Source organism: Photinus pyralis, unplaced genomic scaffold (genome assembly GCF_008802855.1).
Source record: "Photinus pyralis isolate 1611_PpyrPB1 unplaced genomic scaffold, Ppyr1.3 Ppyr1.4_LG1, whole genome shotgun sequence".
Taxonomy (NCBI): domain Eukaryota; kingdom Metazoa; phylum Arthropoda; class Insecta; order Coleoptera; family Lampyridae; genus Photinus; species Photinus pyralis.
The window spans coordinates 24,158,345-24,178,855 of record NW_022170249.1 but is presented as its reverse complement, the minus strand read 5'-3'; the positions used below and the strand labels follow the sequence as shown (position 1 = coordinate 24,178,855).

The following is a 20,511-nucleotide window of genomic DNA, read 5'->3' as shown; positions in this document are numbered from 1 at the left end:
AAACAAACGTTGGTAGGTGTAAAATCCAACTCCAGTAAAGCCTATTATAAAGAATATGAAAAATTGTTTCCATGATGAATAGGAAGTTACGAATACAGTCTTAAATGCATCCATAATGCTGGCATATATGAAGGAAATGTCAAAGGTATTTAAATCTTCTATATTTTGGTGCACTCATTCAAAACTTTAAAGCAATGCTGCGATTAAAAAGTGGAACAGATTTGGAGCATACCCTAAATTACGCGCGTTTGTAAAAGCTTCAACCAAAGGATAGGTACAAAAGCCAAAGAAATGTTCTGCATTTACAGAAAGCGACCTAAGAGGATTTTTTATTTCATCCAGATGACAGTTTCAAAAGTCATACTTGAAGTATCGTTACTTAGCAACTTTAAAGCACGTGTGTTTTAAAGGCCCTTTTTCGCACGCATTTGAGTGTTTAAAACGGAGATTGTGATTCAGGTATAATAAAAAAAACTTTATTTAAACTTTGGGAAACTGCTTAAAGTTAAAACTGATGCAATAATTGCTTTTCTTTAATTAGTCTACTATATTGGCGTAGATGGAGGTTGCCATTTGTAAGTGGCAGAGTAACGAAAATGATTTCTCTTCAATAATTCGTCCGCTTCCTTGGGACCACGAGTGCCAAACCTACAAAAAAAAATATACAAACACTGCAACTACAAATGGGAACGTACACATAGGGAATTGGAACAACCCTCTCCTTCTCCATGTAGTGAAGCAAGGGCGTGAAGATTCGCCAAGCTTCATGCAACTCATCCGAACGTACAAAGTTCATTTGTGAACCAGAAATGATCTCCAAGATGACCCTTTCATAAGCATCCGGTAATCTCACTTCCTAAAACCTTAGTAAGTATACCATCTTAAGAACGTTGGACTTACTGGATATCTACTGCTGTAGGTCAAATCTAGTTCTGTTTCCTCTATATCGCTGGACATTCCAGGCGTTTTGATCATGAGCTTTAGGTATATCGCTTCACTCGGCTGTATGCGGATAACTAATTCATTTCTGGTGGATTTTCCACCGAAAATGTCACCGGAAATGTCTTTAAACTGAACCCGAATCTCCACCTTCCGTTCGTCAAGTGCTGGAAGGCAAATTGACAAGTTAATTCCATGTATGTCACTAATTTAAATGAGAAATCAAACTCGCGATTTTTTTTGTTATTCAAGCTTAGACAAAATCGGAAAGACATTTTATTACCTTTTCCAGTTCTAAGAATGAAAGGAACCCCCTCCCAACGTTCATTTCTAATGTGTAGGACAGCGGACGCAAATGTAGGTGTAATTGATCCCTTATTAACTGTCGTATCCTCGAGGTAACCGATCTTAGATTCCCCTCTACCATTGGGATCTCCAACATACTGACCCAGCACAACATCGTCAATCGTTGGTGGCCGGATCGCACGTAAAACTTTAACCTTCTCGTTTCGTACGTCGTCCGGCTGTTGGGAAACGGGTTTTTCCATGGCTACAAGTGTCAGCATTTGTAAAAGATGATTTTGCATGATGTCGCGTATAATTCCGTACTCGTCGAAGTAGCCTCCGCGCCCCTCTATTCCGAACGGTTCTTTGAATGTTATTACAACTGACGCAATGTTGTCGCTGTTCCAGATGGGGGCGTAGATTCGATTCGCAAACCTGCAACATGATTATAAGTGGGGTAGGGAGAGTGATGACGCGCCACCTGATGGCTAAGATGTTTTGCACCATTTCCTTTTGGATGTAATGGTCGATACGGTATAGTTGTGTTTCTGTAAATAGTGACGATAGGTGATTGGACAGTTGCTGGGAAGATTGTAGGTCTTTTCCAAACGGTTTTTCTACAACTATGCGTGTCCACCCTCTGCAAAGGTAGTTTACAAATAGATGTGCTGAGGTACAAGTAACCTACCTCTGGGACATGCACTTGGCATGTATGTGGATTGTGGCAGATTCGTATACTGACGGTGGAAGTGCTAAATAGAAAAGCCTGTTGCTGGATGCACACTTTTCGTGTTCCATTAATTTTTGGTTGAGAGATGCGAAGTCACTTTCTGAACCGTACTGTCCACTGATGTAGTGATTGCGTTGCCAAAATCGCTCGTATCGTCCAGATTCGTTTAGTTTCGCTTTCATGTACCTGTGGTTTTTTGTTTTGAGTTGTAGCACAGACGTTTTGCTGCGTGCATATCCAAATATGGTCACATTCTTCGGTAATAAACTGTCTCTGAACAGCCACCACAGTGTTGGATAAATTTTCTTGCCTGCCAAATCGCCCTTTAGATACAGAAATGTATTAACTATCATTCATTCAAAATTTGCAGGATTTCAAGGGATTTACAACGAACTATTTTGAAAATACGAACGTTTACCATGCAACTAATACCGTTAAGAAGTATATCATCACATGATTCGAGCACCAGAGAAGCATACATTTGTAAATGTGAAATTTTGACACCAGCCACAAGGGGTTAATAATGACTTCATTATCAAGTAGTAGTAAGTAATAAAAACTGCCACTTTCAGAGAAGGTAAAAAGTTCAAAATTTTGCTTTTATTTAAAAGTTTCAATTTTTTTTTGTTTATTTGCAATACCAGAATGGGTACTGCCATTTGTCATATTGACACCAATAAAACGAATAAAACAGTTAGGGAATGCAATCCCGCAGCAAAATCTCAATCCCGGTATTTGCGGGATTGTTAGATGTTAATCCCGCGGGATCCCGGTATTTGCGGGATCCTGCAAAACTTTAAACAAATTACCAAATAAGCAATTCTGTGCGGTTAACTTCTGTATTAAAATAAATCGCTAATTATCACAATATTTAACAAAAAAGTATCTTCAGCCTAACTTAGAGCTCAAAAACCTCACCTGTAAAGCACAAAAACGTGAACTTCTAAAGTGCCTCAAAACTCAGTACATTTTAACGAAAAAAGTTTAACAATTATTTAAAAAATAACTTCTCCGTTATGCGTTTCATTAACAAAGTAAACAGAGTCGTCCCCTTGGTCGACAAATTCCTCAGTCCTACAAATCCCGCGGGATCTCGCTCCATTTATGTGCGGGATTAATCCCGCAAAAATGCTGCGGGATCCCGGTATTTCGGGATCCCGCTATCCCGGTATTGCATTTCCTAAAAACAGTGAATAGAGGGGGGTTACCTTACAAACGGTCCGGTAGTTTAAAATTTGTGCTGTGTTGTCTAGAATGATTGGTAAATATTTAAAATGCAAAATCCCCCCCCAATATCCGTGCCGCCACCGAAAATAATATTGGCACTTTCATCAGAAAGTCTTTACATGGATTGATTGTTTCGATATCAAATGCCCTTGTAACTCCGATAGAGCAGCTTAACGATGTCTGTCTACAACCACATCTGCCACTTTCATATCTTCTTCTTAAACCTCTTAGATCCTTATTTGGCTCTAGGTCTCTCCAATTTCTTTCACGGACAAAAACCTCCTTTCGTGTATTGGCAAAAAATCATCTTCAAGATTTCGTCGGGGACGGCTTTCAACTCTTAGAGTTGGTTATTCCTCCTCTTCCAACCCTAATTCGGCGCCATTAGATTTGTGCCTTAACCGCAACTGTATTTAGAAACGCATGCTGATTAACTGTTCCTTTAGTTGGAGGGAGAATTGAAAGATCATGTTTGCAGCTGGCTGAGTGGGAGTGCATGTAAGGATAACATATGCTTTCTTCTTCCAGATTTTACCAGCAGAATCGCACGATCATTTGGGGTTTTGGCTACCAAGAGAACATGAAAGTCAACGTTCTCTCCCACACCAGCTACCGACTAATTTTGTGATCTATTGATACCTGCCTTCACATCATTTATCCCATTTTTCTGTAGCTGTATCTACAGCAGGTTTATCAGCCGACTCTTATTATGAAAGTTGTAAAGGAAATCCTCCTGCTTGAATTTAATTTCACTTTTCAAAGCAGCATTGATGTCTAAACACCCCTTGAGCCGTTATCGTCGAAAAACTCGGGGAAAACTCGAGTTTTCTATAATATAATTGTGTTTCAATACAGTTCCAATTTCAACGCCGAAGTAATAAATAGTTATAAATTGTGTATAGAAACGGTTTACGCACCATGGGGGCTTTAATGCTAATTTATATCGAAATATTTGTAAATAGGTTTCTTGTGGCTTGAAAAATTCTGCGTCTGCTAAATGTCCGCATTTATTATTTTTCAATTCGGCAAACCGGAAAAATTAAATAATAGAATTTAGTATTTGCTTAAAAATCCAATTTTTGTCTCAATAAATTTACTCTTGCCGTGAAATTATTGCAACAAAGATTCGATTTCTAATTATAACTTCTAATTTCCTTAATTTCTCCGATTTCCCACAACAAAAAATTACAAATGGGCATATGAATAGATGCAGCAATCTACAAAACATATATTTGCAACTTTTCTGTAAAATAATTAGGGGAGAAAATATTTCAACATAAAACAATTACCATTGAAATCCCTATGGTATGCGTAAACCGTTTCTACACCCTGTATGTGTTGATAAATAATAGTTCAACTGTTATAAATCAATTCATTTCAAGACTTTTATAAATTTATTGTTAAAATTGTAAATAAACAACTATAATTAAATTTACGTTACAATATGTATTGTATGATTCATTTATTTTGAGACCATTGATTAAAGGGGGTTTCTCCTTTATAAAATAGAGCGACGACAAATTTATGTCATTCTCACCTGCAGAAAATTATGAAGTCGCATTTTTTGTAAAAAAAAAATGTTTATCCACCCCACATCCTTTAAAATTTTGCAAATAAGTATTCGGTTTGCCTAAACTAACAAAAAATTTAGTGCTCATCAAACAACACAGACGAAAATAGAAACAAAATGTCACTTACTTTTAGGTACTTGTTCTTTCACGATGTCCAATTGCAATCCTCTACGTTTTATATTTAATAACATGCCCTAAGTGTTAAAATATTTGTTTTTTGTGTGAATATAATAATATTCTGTTTTGGCATTGGAAACTGGTTATAGAAGTTTGTAGTTTTCTGTAAATCTTAGTTTCTGCCAAGATGGCATACAGTGTCATAAAAATGTGTCCAGACAATTATATTAGCAAGTGACACCGCATTTTAGGTGCCTACAATCATTGGCCGACTGGCCTCTGTTAGATGAAAAAATCAAATCACAAAATCTTTGTGATAAACTGCCTACTTCACGGGACGCCCTTTGAGATGGTGATATGAATTATCGTAATACTACTGTGTACCAAATTTGATTTCAATCGGTTCAGCCGTTTAGGCGGAAATGAGAGTACAGACGTACCGACAGACTGATATCATCGAGATTTTGTTTGATTCGGATTCCGGGTGCTTCCAAACGTATATTTCCGTAAAAAAGGTGGTAAAAATATTACGTTAAATTCATGCCCTGTCCACCCTGGGCGCCGCGTGACTCAATCGTCTGCACCAATGTCCATTTTGACGTATTTGGTAATTAATTCATTCATTCAACGTGCGGGGTCGAGTGCAATACTAAAATTGCAAAGGATTAGCGCTAAATGCATTGAAGCAAAGAGCTTTTGATTTGAAAATTTGCTGATTCTAGGCTAGATTGTGACTCCTTTTACAAAATCAAGAAATGTTGTATTTTCGATATTTAGTACGTGTGTTCATTATCAGTTGCATCTTTTTTTGCTACAGTATGATTAGAACCAACAGTAAACAGTGGCTGAAATTGTAATATTTCAAGATAGTTTGCCCTTAATGCTTTTTTTTCATAGACCAGTTTCAGGGTGGAAGCGTTAGCCACTAGCGTGTGTGTTACATCTATTTCTTCAAAATTTAAATTACACCAACAAGAGACGTAACTCCCCCATAGTTAAAATGCAAATCACATATAATGAACTGAGTCAAAGTTTGCAAATTCCGTTGTTCTTCAGAAACTATATGCACTTTAAAAAAAACATTCTATGTCGCTGACGATTATTTTGTTTACTTTCCAACACGCACACACTCACCCTCACCCTCACACACCCTCACGCGCATCCACACAACAAACGTTTTCGTTTCATGTATGTGTAAGGGAAATATGTAACTACGCCCAGGCCTGTTTATTTCAATAAATAAATAAATAAAATGACGAGCACTATCTAGGTATGAAATACAAAACGCAAGTTTGTATTTTAAAAAATAAAGTTGATGAAAAACCGAAACGTCAAACTTAAAATCTCTCATCTCATTTGTTTTCAACAATCTTTCCAAATGAAGTCACAGAAAATACAAGAAATAGCAAATTTCTGTTTTTCCGGTGCTTTGAAAGTAGATATATTCGCAATTTCATCACTGTCTAAGTAACAGTGGATTCGGACCCAAATATTAATACAAAGAACTGGGCTTCTCTGCCACCCAACTTCCCGATTTCCGAAATCTCAAAATTCACCTTCGAATTTGACACCCTGGTGGATGAATCAGAGCAGGGGGGAACTATTCCGCGGTAAGCATGAATACCGGTTCTATTTCATTTTTAAACAAATGGTCTATTAAGCTTTTGAGTAAGCTACGTAAATATTTACAATAATCTCTTTCATTCATACTTCAAGGTATTCAACAATCTGCATTGATTGGTAGTGGTACGATAAGATATTCGTGAGATGAAAAGGAGGGTTTCCAAACTTAAAGAATAAAATCTGCGCCCGTTATTAATTAAAATATATAAAATAGAGTAACTTACTGAGGCTCCAAGAATAACAATGGTATAATTGGATTCGTCATCAAAACTCCTCTCATAGTCTCTTGCATTCGATTGTGCTAAAAAAACAATTTACAGTGCACTTGATGGACAGTTAGTAAAGTACCTTGATCAGTAAGTGCCGATTTTGAAAATGGCATGTTAAAGAAGACGTATTGCGTTGCGTAAACTCACTAAAACTTCTACTGAAGGATGTCTGGATATATCGCTCGTGCGTAGTGAGTGAACGACCAATACTCAAGGCTGCTGGTTTAGTTACTATTGTTATGCAAAATTAAAAACAGCTTCTTTGGCGCATTGGGCTGATAATCGAATAAATATATTTTGTCTCGGTTATCAAATGCCGGTTAATGCGGGGAGATGGCGATAAGGTTACACTATTTTTTTCAATTCTATTGTGAGAACCCTTATTGTTGCTGAAATACCACAGCAGACTATTATACAGGTGGTCCCAAAACATGGGAATTGAGTGAATTTCATTTTTGGATCTTTCTATACGTTCACCAAAACGTACGCAACACAATATTTACGCCAGAATCACCTCTTCCTTGTTTCTAAAACTTGCACACATTAAAATATAGGAAGAAAACTGATAAGCATATAGGAAATACACAATGCATTCAACGTTAATTTACTGAACAGTTAGTAAAAATTAATTTGTATCGATATACTCGTATGGCAATCTACCTAATTTTATTTTTAGAAGGAAACATAATTGATATAATCAATCGCAATTACGTAAGTGGTACCAAAACTTAAGGAAAATTGGTGTATAATAATGAAAGATCAATGAAACACGTCATCACCTGGAAGCTAACTTTGCGTACAATGCTATCTCAATCGCGTGCGGTATTATGATAACTTTACACGTTCAAAATGAAGCTGAACAATCTAACTGTCTAAAACTTGGACTACAATGTTTTGAAATACTATGCTTTTGCGTCTAAGTTTTCGTGGAAATCTAAAGGGAATACCATGATGCCATATCAATTTAATCCCGTGTTTCAAATATGCACTGGATGACCCCTAAGGAATACCAGCGTGGAGAGTGCATTTAGAACAGAAACTCCCAATCCCCCAAACAAGGAACTAGACGAAATAGTTTCACGTTAACTAGCCTTATGGCTTTCTTTAGCCCTAGTCAGGAGAATTCCCGCCAGCAACAAAGATCGTACTACATGCCGGCAGTTTATCCATATTTCCGTGCAATAAAATGGGACAACGGCAAGGATCAAATTTCGATTGTGGGATAAGGTCGGTGGATCATGCAATTTTATATTTAAGATTTCAGATGAATAAAAGCACTTTATTCACGGCCGAATTGATTGGGGGTAGCGCCTCCCCACCTAACGCGTAGATAACAAAACTTCAGTCAGTCGGCACTCTGCAAATTTGATTATGAAAATCTTTTTCCCACTGGGAGAGTATTCGTATGTACGTTGCATCACAAACATCCCAGGTAAAATGAAAATTGAAATAAACCAACTTTGCGTCGTAAGCAAAGAAAAGCTGAGCGTGGACTATTTTTTACTTATTTTATTATCTACTACAGTTCATGGGCTTTTGCAGACTGTAAACGTTGCAAAATATGATCCTGGTAAACAAAATTAATTCAACAAAATTTAAAAACCGATATGCTATGTCGCCGTCTGGTGACTGGTCCTTATGATTCCATGGACTTAGTGTATTGCTAATATCTGCGACAGATGATTTAATTTGCTTTATACAGGATGCTCATTAATTTCATTATTCAATTCAAGACAGCATCTTTAAAAAAATCGGTTTTTGATGGATTGCTACTTATAAATTAATAATATATAAAGCTAGCTTTACATCAATTACTTCATGAAGTTATTTGTCAATTTATTGAACAATTTCTTGCTCAAGTTCCTTGGTTTTACACTGCTGTTAACTTGATCAATTTCTTGTTGTTTTAAAGTCATTGTACAATTTCACCAACCTTTAAGTATTGGTTAAGGTTGTCTTTTTAGCGCATTTTTGAAAAAAATACGCTATTATATTCGTTATGGCTGGCTGGCCGGCTGTCCGGGTGAGATCTCAGCAACTACAGACTTCAAATGTTCACTAAAAGCTTTCTGCTATAGTGTAGATGTGCAGGCTCTAGCCTATTTTGAGTTAGATTACTTGTGAGATCGATAATTTAAGCAAATAATTTGTTTTACAAAAAATGATTTGTTTTACAAAATAAAGACGTACCCTCAATTGAAATTAAATAAAACTCAGCCAAAATTACTCGTGAGATCGATAATTTTAAACTTCGCTAATAAAATACTGATCTGTATTACCAAAAATGCGCTTTAATCATGTATATGCTGATTTACAACTTGTTTTTTAATTGTGAAGACATTACCGTACTGGCGCCCTCCCACTATAATGACCTTTTGCGATGTCCACGAAGTTAGCCCCTCAAATTCCGAATTTATATTTAATTTGTAGCTTACTAATTAGTAAGTTATTAGGAAGTATTCGCAAGCTGAATTTATATAAAAAAATTCAATTTTGCGGCTAAATTCTCGGCAGCCCCATTATCTTCCAATATCAAAATTTTAGTACCGTCATTAATTAGTAAGTCGTTTGTAAGAATTTGCATTCAAGTTGGCAAAATTCATAATCAAACGGTATCTCTTAAACTTCAAAAAAATATTGAGCGGCTAACTTCTCAAGACCAAGATCCGCACTACAAACAATATTTTTATTTTAACCAATATTTAGTAAGTGATTTGTAACAATTTGTAATCATCATCTCAAAATTTGTAAGTCACTTTATTAGAACTTACAGTCCAAAATACGCCCGGGGGCTAACTTCACGAATGTCCCAGAACATAGAGAAACGGTTAATCTTTAAGGTGGCGTTTACATTGGAAAAGTGGAAGTTTGTTTCCACAGAACTTCCTTCTGGGTATAAATTTTTGGTTGAAATAACATTCATTCAAATATGAAACAAAAATTATTTATCCAATTCCTCTACTTTCCCCGTTGAAGTTCTTAAAAAACTCCCATATAAAATATATATCTTTCATTTTTATCATACACTGATAAAAATTTGTTATCAAATTTAACTTCACAAGCTTAAACCTTCGGTCGTTAACAGAAGTTAATTTTTTTACCTCGAAACAAAGTTATTGAGGAAATCGCAAGGCAACTTTTGCACTTTTTGTAAACGCCACCTTAAGTAATTAGTAAGTCGTACGTATTAATTTGTAAGTAAAGTTAGAACAAACGGACTCGAAACCGTTCCCATACATTATACAATTTAATTAACTGTAAAAAAAGGAAGAGACATCAGCACATGTTTCGACTATTGATAATTTAAATCTGAAAATTTGCATACCAATATAGTTTTTCATAATCGATCGAAAGACAATATTATCATGATCGTTCCTATTTTAAATAGAACACCCTATATTTTATTGCATTTCCGAAATCTACATGAAAATCTACGTCGTTTAATACCACATTTCCCTATACCTAGCATCAAAGGTTTTCAAGCTATTCAAGATTGTTCAACATTTTTTACGTTTGACTGCTTTTCTTTAGCGCCCTGTACCTATGGCTCCGTTGATTTCCAAAAATCTTCCAAAATCAACAATACTGACGTGATTCTACAGGGTTGTACATCGATCACATATTACATTCCCTATACCTATCTGTAATGGTTTTCATTTTATTTAAGATTTTCGAAAATTGTGACCGTTATATGCATTTCTTAGGAGGCCTTGAAAATTACTAATGGAATGAGTGAATTGTAAGTAGACATAACTTACTCTTAGATCAAGCCATTGAATTGATTAGAGGCAGATTTTGATAAAGCACCGAATTTATGTATGGATCAAATTTCCTTCCCTAGTATTAAAAATAAAGTACTATACTGGAACAACTTTAGAAAAAAATTTAATGATCTTCCACGTAAATATTGTGTTTTTATTCCATTAAAATATGCGGAAGGAAGAGTTTTCAAGTTTACAAACAAACAGATCAAGGTTTCAGTCACATTCCACCAAACAAATATTCGTAATGTCACGTTTAAGTTTTTATTTTGTCGATTGGAATCCGAATCCGTCTTCTTCATATTGTCCAGACGTCTTTGTTTTAAATTGTATGTGTTTCTGGGAAATGATATAGTTTTACGTGATAAAAAGATGTATAGAAGGTTTCATATCTTACGCTGCGGGTTAAGTTCCTTCGAGAGAGAGAGAGAGACGAGTAAATTTCTGCGGTATCAATGTGTTTTGTAGATCACTTTAGATTTGGCGAAGCAATGCAAATTAACGTAGTATCTCCGCCATTGCTTTCCACTAAAGTAGGTGTTTTAAGTCAGCTTAATATAAAAATAGGGAAAAGGGGTAACGATTAAACAAACGCAAAAGGCAACAAGCGAAAAACGAAAGGCCTCGTTTAACGCCCGTTCCTTCTATTTAACTCCTTATCTGGAAATTTAATTAGCGTACGCAGCGATAACGACTTATCGCAGAAGACCGGAGTTAACTTTTACAATAGCTACCCAAATTTTCCCTGATGTTTAAATCTAATCTTTTGACACACAATTTAAATTAATTTGTTTAACAAAATACAGACGGTTATTTAAACAAAATTAACAACATTAGTCATTTTGATACAAAACAAAGTTGACTTCGAAATGAAATAACATGATCGGCATTGCATCTCCAAAAAAACATCCTTATTAAACGTTAAAATAAAAATTGTAATGTACATACAGGGTGTCCCATCATTATTGCAGGTGTCGAAGCCAAATAAAGCGCCCACATGCCGTGGTATCTAAAGCATAATTTCATGCATTTTTTTTATCATTGTAAAGTGAATCAAAGAAATCTTTGGCAGTGTTTAAGGTAGCGACTTGAAGTGCACAGTTGCCGAATCCTAAACTATGCTCTCGTGTTGAGTCAAATGATGCCATCTATATTCAAATATTTCACAAAAATAATTCCTTGAATTTGTTGATCATTGTAAAGAAAGAAACCCTCAAAAATTGTGTTATTTATAAAAGGGTTGAAGAAAAATTGCGTTTAATCCCAAGTTGTATTTCATCCATTCGTTTTTTTTTAATTCTCGTATCTTCTTTACAAAACCAAATTCTTTTTTTGGCCAAATTTGAAGCGAAAACTCTAAAAACTCTATTGTGTGTGTATAATAATATTTATACATCGTCTAGTACAAAAACAGTCGCAGATAGCCGCCCACTGCAAAACTTATGTCTTTTCTTCGCATGGGCTAGATAGAGAAAATATAGTAGCATATAATTATTTATGTACACCTAACAGGCAACCAGTTTTGCAGTGGGCGGCGACCTGCGATGATTGACGCGAGTGTTTTTATACTAGAAGAGCAATAGATTTATACATTTTGAAATGAATTTTGTAAACAAATTACATTTTTTATCTAAAAGTGTCAATAATTGCTAAATTGGGCGTCTCGTGTCTTTTTCACATGAAATAAGCCAAATCGGTTTGGTTTCAACGAGCATTCAATAAACGAATCGAATGAGAGGAAGACAAATAAACAACATGCCAAGAAATGACTTAAATTCTCGATAAATTAATTTTGTAAAATTTGGTACTTAAATATTTTATCTACAGATTAGCTTATACTACCCCACTTGTTCCACCACTACCTATTTTTAACTAAAGGACAATGGTGTGCTACCAACGTGGTGTTCTATTTGCGGAGAAATAGGTACCATTTTCATAGGTTTACAGAAAGACTTTAAGTCCAATCATTAATAAATGCATTAATCAAAAGGGAAGAATTCTTTCTCAACGAACCAATTTGTAACAACATTTCACCATTGATCCTGATTGTAATTGATTTAATCATACTTAAGCATTAGCAGTTAATTTATCAGAAACGGGTTTTGATCATAGTCTGTAATCAAGATGATTTAAGCGCGATTGCGATTTAATAAAATCGGAAAATTACGCTAAATTTCTCATAAGCTGAAATAAGTGCACGTTTGCAAAAAGGCAAAGACGGTAATTTAGGAAAAAAAAACAAATGAAAAAATAATCGCATTCGTGCACAAATCCGTTAAAAATAAACCTCTTCCCCTTTGCAACGTCCATTATTTTCAGAATTAAATTATTTTATAAAACCGGTTGCAATAAAACATAAAAGCGATGACCAGATAAATGCGATTCGTTTTAAGTTAGTTTGCTGGAATGCGAGCCACCTTTAACTCCTTACTAATTACTTACAAGATGAGGGAAACGCTTAGCATAAAATGTGTGAGTTATAGCGATTTATAGTGGTAGACCAGTAGAAGATTTCTCCCTCATAATCCTCTCTGAAATCAAGATTGATTGTTAGTAGGTTAAGTATGAATAATTTAACCCGAAAAAAATTTAATCAAAATTTAAAGCCGAATTTCATTTCAGATGGAAGTAAATTCACGATTTTAATAGTTCCAGTTTTTACTTTCATAGTAAAAACATCCTCTTTTTCATTTATTTTCTTGCGAAAATCAATTCAGTTTCATCTGTGCTTTAAATTTTTATTAAGTAGGTATACGAGGTTTGCCTTTTAGAATGTGAGATCTTATCAAAGTAGCCATATAAGTAAACACATGACGATGATATTAGACATATCATAGATAATACTATTTTCACAATTCACTCGGTACAGTAGGAAGATCTACCTAAATACAATATATGTAACTCTAATTTAAACTGTAAAAGAAAATTCGTTCTGAAAAATGTGTTTCTGGCATAACTTGTTTTAAAAAATTCTTAATCATCCACCATATTCTCCCGACCTGAGTCCTAACGACTTTTATACTTTTCTTTTTCTTTTATTATAATTAAACCACACACTATATACTAAATTAATCAAGTTTTGAAAGGTTTTTGTGTTTCTGACTTTCTGACAATATTGACTTTATTATGCAGCAGTACATCCACATCGATACATATATTTAAACAAGGTACGATGAATCGCATACGATTTTCGGTATGGGAATATTTCTAAACTCTGTTCGCATTCGGGACCACAACTTTTAAACCGGCTCATATTCACTCATAACGTTGATCCTTGAATTCATAGAAATCGATTGGCGAAGGTTTGACATCGCTGTCTGACAGACTGAAGGACAGACGGGCGGACAGATGGTTTATATTGCAGGCAAGACGAACTACTTTTTAAGCGTTATATCTTAGTATTAATGAGTTCTAATAATGAGCGAGCGCTTATTGTCTTTACAGAAAAAGGAGACACTATTCTCTTGCTAATGTCTTTTTTTACTTGCGGGCACTGATATCGCTAAAGGGTTATGTTTCCATACGCGGAGTCCAAATCCCCTTATATTCACTCGCGGTATAGTAACTTAATACGAAAGTTTTTTAGACGTTCATTCGCGATAAAGGAAAAAATATCTCAACACGTCCTTAATCTAAACTAACCTTCTTTTTTCTTCTCGATGGTCTATGTTTGGTCCGATTTATTGCACAATAATTCGTTGTTTTAGCATCGTAAAAAGCTGCTTTCACGCAACACACTTGAAAATATGCCGACAATAAATACTCCAATTAAGTCAAAACTAGAGAACCTTCCCCAGTTAAGTTCTGTTAAAATATAAACAAAAAGTACGAAACTTAATTTGCTACTTGATATTCTTGACACATTCACCATGATACTTAGCGCCGAAATTACAGGAGGAGGAAGGGATGGGGCCACTATCTCCACATTAAAACAGAAAAAAGGTTTAGTAAACGTTAGAGTAACATATACACTAAACCGTTATACAATCTTCTCTACGCCACATTTTCTCTGGTCTGGGGGACCGCTTGGGTTGGGGGCCACAAACACGCGCTTGTTCTACTTGTGCGTAAATCCGGCCCTGGTGATACTTTTCCGAATTATAACAAAATACATAAAAACCACAATGCCTTTTTTATCCGTATTATTTGGAATTAGCGGCGAACTCTAAATAGTCGGTCGTAGTGGAAAGTTCCCCTAGGATAAGGCTAGAGTTCGTTGATATGTGTAGCTTTTTTCTTTACGGGATATAGAAAAACCTCATCATATGTCATTCTTATTTATTTACTTTGTTGTTGCTGATCTTCACAATGGAACCAACGCAGCGTTAATTCTTACGTCCAGACGTTTATGCAAAATCCTGGCCTTCACCAAATTTGGGTGGTGCGTCCATGCTCGGCAAACCAACTGTTTTTGTATGATGCTTCATTTCAAAAAGCCAAATGAAGTCGATCGATGTATTAGTTCGACGTTAATCACATTTGAAATAGTAAAAGTCAAGGCGCGAACATTTTTGCGAGAAAGTTTCAGTGTTTCCTAAACTCTGTGTAAAGAAAACGGGTTCACGATCAAGAAATGACAAATTCTACGAATATGGCAGATGAAAAACGTTGACGCCCCTACAACTACAAAAGTCCAGCAATCTAAAAAATTATGCTTTTGGTGGCGCGCGTATTTCTATTCTTGCAGTCAGTTGCGTACAAAACAGATACCTACTTAGTTGGTATCATCGTATATCTCTAAATCCAAAGGAATTTATTGATCTACTTCAAGGTGATGGTTTGGTATAAAATTATTCATCGCTGTTCGCAACCAGAAAACATTGAATCTTTTTATTCTCAGCATACCAACGTTGACATTTATCTTAATTAAAGATCATTAAAATGTCCAGAAATTTTTACTGTTTTACAGAAGGTAGCAATAATAGAATTGAATGATTTTTTTACACAATCAGAAACCAGTTTACTTTTATTACTGAACATTCAATCATCGCAGCTGGTTTTCAAGACACTAATGTCACATTATTTCTGCCTTAATAGGCTCGACACATACAAATTTCCGACCTTTTTACACATTAACCTGTACTTATTCGACGTCCTTTTCCTATTTAATTAAAAGTAAATCGTAGAAGTAAATGAAAAGGGCGTTTCCTGCGCCTCTGGTTTAAAGATGGTAACGAAATGCAATTGCGAGGGTGTGATTGAATTAAGAAGTGACACCTGACAAACTCCGGCCTCGTTTTGCTCGATCTCTTACGAGAAAACATTTTAATTAGTTTTGCATTTCAATGCACAGGGCCTTTTTCGCGAGAAAGATATCACGTAACCACACCCCAGATGCTAGAGAAAAACAAATTACTTTTAAACAAAAGCCATTTATATAATTTTAAAATCAACCGCAATGGAAATTAAGTATATCGACGTCCCAGGACCATTTCTCATCGTACGTGTATCGCCGAATTTGGCCTTTAACTTGAATCGTCATAAGGACGAATTTTTGTTAGCTTATCCGGTATATATCGCATTATTATTCAGAGGGCTTCCCGAACGAGATAGGGGACACTCGTAAACCAATTTCAGAAGCGCCTGTCGACAGAATTCCAACAGCATGGCGAAAATTTACGTCAATAAATGAATGCTTTAACATACAGAACAAAGAAAATCAACTTTTTTCCATATTTAAAGGGAAAGTTAAATTAGTAAGCGTAAATTGATACTCCAAGAATCGGCGAATTATACGAGTAGAAGTGTGTTCGCACTGTAAGAGCATGGTCTCGCTAAGGCTAAGCACAATTTCCCATTTTTCGACAAAATAATCCTATAAAATTCTTTCTTTCAAATTTGAACCTTAACCTGTAAGTTGCCATAATGTAGCAAATATTCTAGAAATCCCAATAGAGATCGAGTGTAACGATGCACCTGATTTCCGACCTGAAATTACCAGTTTTAGTGATTACTCTGTAGATGAACACCCAGTTTAAGTTGGGTACTTCGTTACGAAGATCGGATTTTGGCGGGAATTCCGATCCGATTTTCTTCCTGGATGAGATAAGCCTCCGCTATAGTATATCGAGGATCAGTTACTCCTTACATTGCCAGAATTGGCACTTCAATGGTACTGGAATAACCGTCCAAAACTTCAGGGAAGGTTTCCACCGTCTCCGTTGGGCCAGTCTGAAAATCAACCCCATTTACCTTGGGATATTAATTTTCAGTACCGACATTGTAGGCCCGCTTCCCCGTTCCTCCAAAGGAAACCAATACCTTCTGATTTTCCAAGATCGTTCCACCAAATGGGTACCTATGTTTCAAAGCCATCGCCGCTACCGTTTCTCAAGCTCTAATTGAGGCAGTTATTACACGTTTTAGTACTCCGAGAATTTTGATTTTTGATCACCGATAATGGGAGGCCAGTATGGCAGCCGAAATTTCAAAAACCTCCCCGCCGAACTTGGAATTATCCACCGTTTCTCACCGCCCTATTCTCAATCCCGTAGAACGTGCCAACCGAACTATGAAAACCATGATCGCTCAATTTGTGAAGAAAATCACCGCAGTTGGAATAGGTTTCCTACCTGATTTCATGATGGCTATGAATTTCTCCGTCCAAGAACCAACCGTCACCTTTCTAAATTTTGGCCGTGAACTTGTTCTTTTAAATACACGCCATAAAGGGCGATAACACATGAAAACGGATGTGACGCGTTCTTTCGGGGAAATATGACGTGTTTGTTCGAGAAGATTCTAGAATACTCGACAGCGTTCGATAACTTTTTAGAAAGAAGGGCGTTTGCTATATAAGCAAATCGATTTGTGTTTCACTTCAGTTCCAATGTCAACGCCGAAGTAATAAATAGTTCGCGTTGTTATATTTGGCGATACCTCACCTCGCAAAACAAACCAATGAATCGATTAAAACTAAAAAATCGTTACAGAACAAAATATAATCCAATGTTGCATTTCAAAATCAATAATACAAAATAAAAGTGAAAAGTCCTATTAGCGAACTTGTTTTCTTGTAATAGTAGAAAGCCTACGGTTTCGCCATTATATCTTCGATCATGTTTGAAAAATTGCAAGTGGTTAAGTTCTTCTGTAATAAATAGTCGACCTTATTAAAAAAAGGCATTTTATCATCGCAACCTCATTTAAATCTTGCATATAAATTACGGTATATAGAATGTATATTATAATCTATAACGATCAATATTTTATTGGCAACCGCTAACAAATAATAGTAATTACTTCTATACACGATATGGGTGGTGAAAAGAAGAGAATGAAAAACACCTTGAAATTCTTAAAGCTTATAACAAACAGAAATCTTCATTAGAAGGTGCGTGGTCATAGTCATTGCCTTAAAATTCCTTATTTTGAGGTGATAAATTTTTAAGTGTTAAAAATAACGTGCAGGTAATTGCTTTATAAGTGGAACTAAATAATGAACGACGTTCTCGTGGTAGACTTTATGTAAGTGCTCAAAATTACACGAAAAAAGTGTTAGGTGTTACTACAACGCGCTTGCGATACTATCTAAGAATGATGACTGGACGGTCGATGTAATTTGTTTTTCTTGCGTAATCAAATTTTAATCTGACAATAGCAATTATGGCGATTTTTTAAAGGAAGATCCCTTCCCTCTCTACTTTATGTAGATGATTAAATAACAGTAACAATGTGGAGAAAAAACATTGAAAATGATGAATTTTTTTAGGTATTTGTGGTGTAATTGGTAAAAGAATTGCAATTTTCACAGTTTAGAGTATAATGTGTTCCCATAAACCATTCTTTTAAATACCTCTTCGATGTGTATTATGGAGAAAGGTGTATAGGCGAAAGTTGTAGGCCTCAACTGAAATTTGCTCATTTTTCAGAAGATCAACAAGAAAACGGCCCAAACCGCAATGTTATCTCATTTACCAATCTCACATTTCACCACCTTAAAGTGGGGTAGCTACCTTTTAATATTATAAATCTAATGACATATTATATAGGTTTGCGTGACACATCAAAACTTATCCAATTCAGGAATTTAGCTACTCGCCTGTTAGAGGTAGGTAAGGTTGCCTATATTAAACGACTTCTCAGTTTTTAGGGAAATTTTTCGCAAGAAAAAATTCCACTCCACTCTTGATCTCGATTTCGAATTTTTGGAGGAGCTTTTGAAGTGCCGGCTGTTGGTGAAGGATCTTTCAATTCAAAGAAATTCGTGAATGAGCTTTTGAAGTGCTTTCTATCGGTGAAAGAGCGTTAGAAGAAGCTTTCGAAGGAGCTCTACAAGTTCTTGATATCTGCGAAGTAGCTTTAGCAGTTTTTGGAAGCGGTAATTTTCTTTTCACACCACTTTTTTGTATATCGGTTGCGGACCTACTTGTTTCCAGTTCCTCTTTGTAGGGTGTTGTCAAAGTTTGCGCTTTCTGAGCACATTTCCGTCTTCCGGAATTCTGGGAATCACTGACTTTTGGAGTGGCCAAAATGTCGTCGAAAGAAACATGTTTAATAGATTGGCGATCTGAATCAGTGGAGTATTGTCATCGGAATCGTCACTGGAAGGTGGATATGACGCAATCTTTACGAGAAATATGACGTGTTTCTTCTAGAACATTCTGAAGCGGCCTTGAGAACTCGAGAACATTCTAGAAAGAATGTTGTTTGCTCTATAAGCAAACCGAATTGTGTTTCGAGGTAGTTCCAACTTCGATGCGCTTATGTTATGTTATAAATTGTAAGTGATAAATAATAATTACCCATTTTAAGACAAATTCATTGTAAATGGATAAAGCCACGTAATTAAATTTACGTTACAATATAAACTGAAATTGGGTCACCAAATTTATCGTTAGAAATTTATACACCTAGGTTTTTTTGATAACAAATACTACTGCGGGTGCAACATGAATGGACAGGTTGCAGCGTATGGTAGTGCTAGTGAGTACCAGATATTTGATGTCTTCTTTACTTTCCACACCAAATCTTGAACACTTTTAAACGTAAATGACACTTTCAATTCCTGAATGTTACTACGGGTACTAAAAAGCATTGCCATTGAATTTAATTTAATGTTAATTAATGTTATATGCCTGGTATCGAATTGATGAAAAGTTGCGAAGAGGTCCCACATTAGCGATGCAGCTGGAATAATGCAGCATAAAATAATTACTCGTGATAGTATAATTTTATTAAACAAATTTAAAAATACTACTACATTTTTTTTTAATCCAAAACCATGCCTGGTCTGTCTAAGATCGTTTTCTTCAGAGAACTTTACTTAGCACATATCATTCCCAAATTTTGCGAAGAGTGCCTCCGTGGGGATTATTTGACATTGTAGGTATACTTGCCCATATAAGTGTGGTGTCACACTATGCGTTTTTACCGCTCCCGCTAAAACGCTCCTGTTTGACGGGATGATAATATCACACGTTATTAAATGGTACTAGTCACATATATGCGTTTTCGCCGCACCAACCGGATGCAACCGCATCCTGCTGCCGCTGCGCAGGATGACATGACAACCCCAATGACATGAAACCACGTGTTGTTGCACGTTGGTTGTCATCAGTTGTCACACTGAACGTTGCAACCGGGTGTTTTGTTAGGTTTACAATGTTTGATGTCGGTTTATTCATCGAGTGCGTGCATGCAAAAACTGCACTGTGGGAAAAACAATCTAAAGAGTATGTAGATAAAAGCTGTAGGGAGAAATCATGGGTAGAAATTGAATTTTTGGACATTCGGTAATATACAAAAAATTTTTTCTTGTTCATTCGAATTTTTTCATAAAACTTCGCGAACCTATTATTAGATTCTCGTCCTGAATTAAAAGGATCAATCTAATATTGACAATATATCTGCTTTCGCAATAGCCCCTCCGCCTCAAGCGCACAAACCATCTTTAATAATAATTGAGACATGACACTACTTAGACTGCCAAAATATAGCAAAAACGCATCCCGTTAAACCTGAATAGTGTGACAAGTAGATCTCATCCT

General features: G+C 35.8%; 1 protein-coding gene across 1 annotated transcript; it reads right to left on the bottom strand.

Annotated features, from left to right (window-relative positions):
- Nucleotides 1-474: 474 nt before the first annotated feature.
- Nucleotides 475-6,987, bottom strand: LOC116160508 (glucose-6-phosphate 1-dehydrogenase-like). Its single transcript, XM_031473724.1, has 8 exons — nucleotides 6,841-6,987; nucleotides 6,717-6,793; nucleotides 1,913-2,277; nucleotides 1,706-1,864; nucleotides 1,223-1,659; nucleotides 901-1,106; nucleotides 696-856; nucleotides 475-648 (listed from the first exon to the last, which is right to left on the bottom strand). Exons 1-8 carry the CDS (start codon nucleotides 6,872-6,874, stop codon nucleotides 546-548), a joined length of 1,542 nt encoding a protein of 513 aa, XP_031329584.1. The 5' UTR covers nucleotides 6,875-6,987; the 3' UTR covers nucleotides 475-545.
- Between the last annotated feature and the right edge of the window lie 13,524 nt (nucleotides 6,988-20,511).

Excerpts from the sequence above, each read along its gene's own strand:
- LOC116160508 (XM_031473724.1), bottom strand. The coding sequence starts at position 6,874 with ATGCCATTTTCAAAATCGGCACTTACTGATCAAG. Across the intron at positions 6,794-6,840 it reads ATCGGCACTTACTGATCAAG|CACAATCGAATGCAAGAGAC; the intron begins GTACTTTACTAA and ends TTGTTTTTTTAG. Across the intron at positions 649-695 it reads GTTGTTCCAATTCCCTATGT|GTTTGGCACTCGTGGTCCCA; the intron begins GTACGTTCCCAT and ends TTTTTTTTGTAG.